The 8,645-nt window shown below is 40.4% G+C and overlaps 1 protein-coding gene across 8 annotated transcripts in view; it reads right to left on the bottom strand.

Annotated features, from left to right (window-relative positions):
• Positions 1-8,645, bottom strand: part of LOC117939450 (collagen alpha-1(XVIII) chain-like) — a 55,596-nt gene that overhangs the window by 23,101 nt on the left and 23,850 nt on the right. For all 8 annotated transcript variants that reach the window (XM_034864809.1, XM_034864802.1, XM_034864804.1 and 5 more), the window contains exons 2-5: positions 5,040-5,572; positions 1,830-1,910; positions 1,685-1,744; positions 884-959 (exon numbers count right to left, since the gene is read on the bottom strand). In XM_034864809.1, the coding sequence (XP_034720700.1) occupies positions 884-959; positions 1,685-1,744; positions 1,830-1,910; positions 5,040-5,572 (750 nt within the window). The remainder of the gene's footprint in view (positions 1-883; positions 960-1,684; positions 1,745-1,829; positions 1,911-5,039; positions 5,573-8,645) is intronic.

Genomic DNA, 8,645 nt, shown 5'->3' with positions numbered 1-8,645 from the left:
GGCAGTTCTGAAGGCAAAAGGGGGTCCAACCCGTTGCTAGCATGGGGTACCTAATAAAGTGGCCGGTGAGTGTATATACACACATTAAAAAGAATGTTTTTTTAACATTCTTTCCATTGTCTTGTTTCTTTATTTGTGAATACTTGTTCTTGTATTCTATCTTACTTATTATTTCTTCTGTATGCGTGCTGTGCGTCTTATATTTTGCTGTTTATCACTGAAATGTCCCTATTTAAGATCAATAAAGTCCATCTAATTGAATCTAATGCAAAACCACGTGTGCTTAACTTCTTCAAGTATCCACCAGAGGGAGCTACAGAGTTTCACATCTCACCAGACTGTTGCTCTAAATTCAGAAAATGTGGTTTTAAACAAGCAAAAAGTATACGTATACTTGCTTTACTTCATTGTACTTTATTTTTTATCGATATGATCCTAACTTATCAAATGTTATTCATCCATTCAGAAGGTTTGGAAGGTGTACTGTCTTTTTTTATCTTTCTTATGATGGTGTATTCTTTTCTGCTGTGTTGATTGTTGTCTTTGTAATTTGACTCAATGTCATTGCAAATGAAGGCACCCCCCCTCAATAATCGTGGGCTTATGTATTAAGTCTAGTTTCAATGGCAATATCAAAGAATTTTACAGTGATGCCATTCAAAACTAGTTAGAAATTAAAAGAAAAAAAGACACAAAACACTACTTAACCAGGTCTTCTTGGAAAAAAACTAAACAAAAATGCAAATTAAAAAAAACGTTTACAAGAGTGAAGAGTGAGTCTCGTAGCATGATTTAACTGACAGATAAAACAATACTGGTATGTGATAGCTGGAAGAGAGAAAAAATGTGTGTGTATGCATGTGTGTGTGTGAGCAGCTTTTACCTGTTTCTTTGAGTCTGGTTCCATGTGAGGATATCAGGGGGGGTTCAGGTACCGGCCGGAGGGAAGCAGGTGTGGTCTGCAAAACAGAAAGCACAGTTTGATACGGCCGTCCCTGCCACTGGCCGCTCAAATCATCACACGTTCATACTAGGCCTGTAACAATTATTACGTGATTGTCAGATCGCAATTTTTTTTCTTCTTGTTTCCTCGTTCAACCGCACTTTGCCAGCAGGGTGTTCCCGGTGAAATGGACACACGGCTTCCAGCTTTATTAGGAATGATCACAGCGAGCACAACTTATTTCACCACAGACTGGGCAAATTGTGAAATTATCCTTTAATGTGATGTCTAGACATCGGCCAGAATATTAGACTTTAACAGGAGAATGAATCCCCCTAAACCACGGATTATTGGGCCTGCTGTAACACCTCAGCATCTAAAAGCTCCACCTATCTAGAGACGTTTGTTTCAACATGGGGGGGGGGGGGGTATTATAACTGGGGGGTTCTGGTGGGCGTCCTCCAGGAAATGGAGGAAACTACATTTCCTGGATTCTGGTGGGTTCTTCTGCAACAATTTGTGCCTTTTTTGTATGCAAATGTCTTTGTTCATGTAACTATTATTAATTAATGAATATGATGTATTGGCTGTAATAAGTTGTAACCTTCCCACCCCACAGCCTATGCATTTATGTATTTGCACACCAAATAATTGCAGGGATTTGTATCGAGCAGATTTTTAAAATTTGAATGCCAGTAGTCACGGGATTCGTTTGGCGGTGCAAAGAACAAAAAGAGCAACCTTCACAGTACGTCCTGTTTGTCTCCAGTCGCCGTCGCCGCTGCCAAAGTCACCAGACGCCTGCGAGACAGAGACATTTTTCACACATTAAACAATTCAGACACCGAATGACTAAAATAGCGACATGAGAAAGCGGAATACTCACGGCGTCAGAGTCGTCCTCGTCGTCACACAAACGCTCGGCTGCCCGAGGGTTTCCCACCACTCTCACATCTGCAATCTCCCCCTGAAAATACACACACACACACACACGCACACATACACACAGACAGACAAACAGCTAATATTACACCCTGACTCATTGTTTGCAATCACCAGTGATGTAAGAAGTTCTTTTACTTAAGTAGAAGTACTCATTCCACACTGTAAATTAGAACAGTTACAAGCTAAAGTCCTGCATGGAAAATGTTACTTCAGTACAACTATGTAAGTGTAATCAGGAAAATGTAGTTAAAGTATTAAAAGTTAAGACCTCTCCTCCCATTGTAGACAGTGTAAAGAATCCAACCAGCTGTGTGTTTAATGGTCTCATCATCTCAGCTGGACCAGGCGTTGTTATATTGTTGCTAGGTTACTTTATAATAAAACATCACATTTTATAAACTACATGTGTTTTGTGTGCAGAATTTCTTATATGTAAAGTAACTAAAGCTGTCAGAGGAGTGTAGTCGAGTAAAAAGTAGAATATTTCTCTCTGAGATGTAGCGGAGTAGAAGTGGAAAGTGGCATGAAAAGAAGAGACTCAAGTAAAGTACAAGTACCTCAACATTTGGACTTCCTTTAATACTTTTCACATTGAACTTTTTTTTCCATTCAGAAAAAAACAGAAGACAAAATAGAAGATTACTTATGAAAGGTAAGGTGAAAATAACGTTTTTTCTCAATTATTCTGTCTTTGTGATCATAAGGAGCTGGAATCATAATCGCGATTAATATTACGATGAATTGCACAGCCCTAGTCGGTCTTGAATGAATTTAGATTCCTCTGAAATCTCCAAAGAGTTGGAAAACATGAGAAATGACTCACTCCGAGCTGAACGTTGTGTCAGCTGTGTTTACCACGTCCCTACCAGGAGGCTGTATTCTGGCTTTTTCACACAATACAGACAGTTTGGACTTAACCCTCGAAGTGGGTTCACTTTTGGGACCCTCTCGTCAAATTGACACGTGACTTATTTGGGGTTCTAAAAACAATTCAGAAATAAAATTTTACTTCATAATCTACTAACAAATATTGTCTTTATCTCAACTTCAAAACATTACTGACATATGTTTAGGGAATGCAATCAGTCTCTACTAGAACACAAGTAAAAATGGAAGTGGGATTTGTTTTTTGTCATGAGGTTATGAATAATGTTAAAAATCCACTATGGAAAAAACATAATAATAATTAGAATAATAATCCTTGGAGACCAGTTTGTGTCGTTTGATGATTGTTTTAGAAAAAGCCCAGAGACAGCAGCTCACAATATACAGTGTTTGGACAATTTTGCAGTTTCAACTTTTGTCCCAAGTCTTAATTTCTTCTCCATTTCAAAAGGCCATGTGACCGTCACATATGGCCACCTGGGTCACTGACTGGGCGCGAGCTGAAAGGTCAGAGGTCAACAGGCAAGAGTGGGGTCGAGTAATAGATTTACAAGAACGTGGAGGGTTAAGTCTGCCCTTCACAAAACATGCCGTGAGGTGCCACAGGGAAATATTAATAGGTAACTACCATATTTTTCAACCTGGATTTTCCTGTTTCTGTGTCTAAGTGACTGATGAGAACAATCTTTGACATTGGTCCGCTGCAGGAATAAACACAGTTCACCGATTTACATGTGAAAACTGGTGAAAATATGTTGGCTCTGCACACGCTAAAAGTATTATTTTTTTTAAATGGAGTCTGATAGGTCTAGTGCTTTAGACCATAGAGCGGTTTCTGGTTAAACAGAAAGGTCTTAAAGAGGTTTTGAAAAGTTATATCTCTGTAGGGATCCTTCCCATAACGTTGTCAGACACTTAGAATAACAATCTGAACCAAAAAACCTTTTAGTGGACCAAACTGACGATGCACATTTGCCCTGTAAGGTTACATTGCAGATGGTTCTTCCTGTCAGTCAGAAAAGAAAGATCGGACCCAACAGCAAGGTCAACCCCCCCCCCCCCCCCCCCCCCCCCCCCCCCCCCCCCCCCCCCCCCCCCCCCCCCACACACACACACACACACACACCGCCACCTGCTCTGTTAGCACACAGTGAATTACCCTGACTTTTCCACGTCCCGTGGGGGACATTTGGAGCAGAATTCTTTGCTGTTCTACATTCATTTCTGACAGAAAGGTCATGAGCAAACATCTCTTCAGCACTTGAGCATTTCCTCTGCTGGTACCCCAGAGTTTATAGCCCCCAACAAATGGACTTCTCTTCCACATGTGTGTAAGAGAGGTGCATCTCTAAAATGCAGATGTTATAGTCTATAAAAGTGATTATTTTGTTCACCGGTTACACAGCAGACATGTACTTTAACTCATTAAAAACACTGCTTTAGTTATATAATGTACTCTAGTGTCTGTTTGTATGTCAGTAAAAGAATATTTTTATATACAAGGATGTTATTCTTCATCGTATTCATAGTCTAATATGTTTCAAACCTGCCCGTGTGTCCTCTAAAGACTATTTAAAGTTTAATGATAACTTCTCCAAATGCAGATGTAAAGTGCAGCCTTCTTTTGTCCAAAAAAAAGCAATTCCTGGACAAATGGATTTTTTCCGGAAAAACAACAACATTTGAACCAATGGGAGACGGAGCAGGGACCACCTACTGTTACATATAGAAAACTGTAGTTTCATGTTAAACTAGGCCAGATGGATGCAAATATATATTTATCTTAATGTATTATTATTATTATTATTATTATTATGTGTCTAAATATCCTATATGTGGAAGACACAGTGAGCTGTGAACCGTTGGCAACCATAGTGGTTACCTGTAGTAAGGTAATCTTCAATGGCACATATAGACCGATTTATATTTGCAGTTTATTGTTGGATTCATATTTTTGGATATTTTCGGAAATATTTTGTGTTTTGAAAATCTAAATTTATTTTAAATAATTTGGCGGTGTTTTTGGAAAATGAAAGCATTGAAACCTATTCTGATATAACCTCTAAATACAATTATGAACCTGAAAATGAACATAAAATAAGCACTTTATGTAATATTTTCAATGCAGGATGTTAGCCTCTAACAGAGTATTTTTTTACAGTGTGGTATTAGTACTTTTACTGAAGTAAAAGATCTGAATACTGCTTTCATCAGAGGTCTGTTTCCAGGTCTAACACCACATTATCTGCTGTTATTCTAACATTACCTGAAACTTGTCGGCGTCGGCTCCTCCCGCTTGACCCACAAAGATCCCGGCGGCCGTGTCCAGCTCCATGGGATCCGGCGAACGCTCAAACTTCACCACCTGTGGCATCGAGTCGCAGCCCATGTAGAACGTCACCTGCTCCTCGAAGACGGCAAGCGAGAAGCGGCTCCAGGTGTCCACCAGGCTCGGTACCTGGAAGCTGGCCGCCTGGTACGAAGCCTCCGAGTCGGGCTCGGTGTAGAAGAACTGCACCGCCTGCTGGCCGGACTGCACCGCGCTGAGCTTGACGCCAATGTACATGAGCCTCTGGGGCCCATCAGTGATGGAGAAGAGGACGGCGGCGGCGGGAGTGGAAGGCTTGATATGGAAGAGGAGAGAGAAGTGGCGGTGGAAAGGGTTGGGGACGTGGGCCAGGGCCGGCTGGCCCGACACCGCCGCGGGGGTGAACACGTAGGCCGTTTCTCCCCCCGGCCCGTAGCTCCGGACGATCTTATCCGGCGGCGGGTCGCCAATTAGCTGGAGCAAAGAGATGCCTGCAGGAAAGGGAGAACTAAGAGTCAAAGAGTTGTATTGTCCTGTATTGTATTCAAAGTTTTTTTCTTTTTTTTTTTCTTCAACCAAATTGCCCTAAAATAACATGGATGCATGCATGTACGTTGTATAGATCCAACATTCTTTGCAGGTAAAATAAATGATTGTATTTGTTGTGTTCATGGTTGTATCCAATTTTTTAGCATTTGAAAAAATTTAAGTTGAAATGGTTTCACTCAACATCCTCTGATCTTAACTAATTGTCAAATCATTTAAAATGTGTGCGTGGGTTAGGGTTACCATGAATAAAAAACATTGGAAAAGTGACAGACAGAGTCAGTTTCAAGCAGAGAAATGATCAGCAAATTAAAAGTTCGTTAAAAACGGGAAACTGAGAAAGTGTTAATGTTTTGGTGGCTCAGACAGGGAGTTCAGGGGTGGGGGGGTGTTAGTGCTATGGTGCTGGAGTGTATGGATAAGGGGCCCCATTTGGATGACAAGGTAGGCGGAACGCTAACGGTCAACGCCAGTTTCACACATGCACCCCAAACCAGAAATGATTGTAGATATTATAGATCTCTTATTGTGGCTAAATCAAGCTCTTATTGTTTATCTAAACTGGAGCTATAATGCTGTACCATATGTCTTGTCATATCTACAAAGTTATAATGTTGGATTTTGTTAAATGTGGCCAGGTAAACGTATTTCAAAGAGATTCCATTGAGCTAAAACATTCAAATTTCCCACAGCTCTGACCGCTTCGGTCTCAAGTGTCACGTAACACTCGGCGGGCCTCCTACGGGACATGGGGCTGGTCATCTGCTCCAGGAAGGAACTACTGGAGTGTGTCTTCTTTAAGCTACTGGGGTGTTAACATTGTCCCATGTGGGTGCATGCTAACGCGGTAAAAGACTTAAAAAGACAAGCGCTCCAACCGTATTAGGGGACAACTAAGGTCTATATAAAAGAGACTTCAGATACAGTATTAGGGACCACTAAGGTCTATATAAAAGAGACTTCAGATACAGTATTAGGGGACCACTAAGGTCAATATAAAAGAGACTTCAGATACAGTATTAGGGACCACTAAGGTCTATATAAAAGAGACTTCAGATACAGTATTAGGGGACCAATAAGGTCTATATAAAAGAGATTTCAGATACAGTATTAGGGGACCACTAAGGTCTATATAAAAGTGACTTCAGATACAGTATTAGGGGACCACTAAGGTCAATTTAAAGGAGACTTCAGATACAGTATTAGGGGACCACTAAGGTCTATATAAAAGAGATGCCAGATACAGTATTAGGGACCACTAAGGTCTATATAAAAGAGACCTCAGATACAGTATTAGGGACCACTAAGGTCTATATAAAAGAGACTTCAGATACAGTATTGGGAGACCAATGAGGTCTATATAAAAGCATCCAAAGAGCACCATGTCAGGGGACCTTTAAAGCTTTTAAACATGTCCTAGTACAGGGGTCTTCAACGTTTTATTAAGCCAAGGTCCCCTTAATTGAAAGAGAGATATAGCAGGGACCCCTAATACATATATTGGTCAAAATGAAGTTAATAATTGAGTTTGGGCCTCTAGTAACGTGTAGGGCGGCCCAGAGCCTTTATACATTCTGTTTTTGCAAACCATACTAATCCATTAAAATAGCCTTCTAATTTGGCATGATTTTTCATGTTTCAATGTCAAACTTACGTGTGGCACAGGGAATAATATGTTGGATTCATATCAAGAAACTTTGACTTTTAAAAAAGCTTTCAAAAATTAACAGTAATTTAAAAACTGACTCCAAGGACACTCAAGGGGTCCCGGACCCACTGCTGAAGATCCCTGTTCTAGTAGAAACACAAAATACATACGATCCTGAAAATGCTACATAATAGTTTAATACTTTTAAGAATTTTGTTGACAGATTTCGAAACAAAGCACAGGTAACGGTGTGTTAAAACTTTAAAAAACACAAGAGGGTTTCACTGCAGGAAGAACAACAAGTTAGGAGAGTGTTTTAAATGAGTCAGCGAGTCGAGTGCCTCTGGAACAACAAACCATAAACCACACTAAAGTAATTACAATTAGGAATATCTTAACAGCAATTGATACCTAACTATTGCTGGATTCCAGTTCCTAAGTTTCTATTTTGGACAGGTTCTGTAAGACTGGGGGGTCACACTGATGAAGAATCTGCTGAAGTTTTAGTTCCCATAGATTCAAATCGCCCCACAGATTATATTCTCATAAATGTGAAACACAAGGGAGAAAAGGGTTGTATCTCTGAGGACACTTCCACTTAGTGATCTCCTGGGGGGGGGGGGGGGGGGGGGGGGGGGGGGGGGGGGGGGGGGGGGGGGGGGGGGGCGGTCATCGCAGACTCACCAGAGAAGACATTACAGCCACAGAGGTTGGAGGTCGCGGGGGTTTCCCAAGGTTTGTTATTTATGATGTCAAAGTATTAAATACATCTTAAGTGTTCAGTCAAAGAAAAGCAAAAGGTAACTAACTCTGACAAAGACCCTGCTTGAGTTTAACTGGGAGATTCCTGCAAAAAGAAAAGATTCCTAACGACAATGTACCATTATTTCATTATTACAGCAGTCAAGTATGCAGCGGGGGAACAAGTATTCAGATCCTTTACTGCAGTAAAAGTACTCACATCACACTGTAAAAAATACTCTGTTGCAAGTAAAAGTCCTGCATTGAAAATGTTACTTAAGTAAAAGTCTGTAGTTTTCATCATGAAAGTGTTCTTAAAGTATTAAAAGTAAAAGTACTCAAATCCGACCATTTTATTAACCCGAAACAAAGCACTGAAAGGTCCGGAAATGCTTCAAAAGCATCACATAGAGCAGTAAAATCATAAAAAAAATAGTCCAGGGCATCAACAAGGGCATCAAAAAAGTGTCACAAGCATTTGTTTGTCCAAAAAAAGGCAACAAAAATGTTGAAAAGGAACAACAACTTCATTTAAAAAGCCCTGTTTTAATTGTATTGTTTAGTGTGCAGAAATCCAAATGTGTAACGTAACTAGTAACTAAAGCTGTCAGATGACTGTAGTGGGGTAA

Source organism: Etheostoma cragini, chromosome 24, assembly GCF_013103735.1.
Source record: "Etheostoma cragini isolate CJK2018 chromosome 24, CSU_Ecrag_1.0, whole genome shotgun sequence".
Lineage (NCBI taxonomy): Eukaryota > Metazoa > Chordata > Actinopteri > Perciformes > Percidae > Etheostoma > Etheostoma cragini.
The sequence above is the reverse complement of the archived record's forward strand: the minus strand, read 5'-3'. Positions and strand labels throughout refer to the sequence as shown.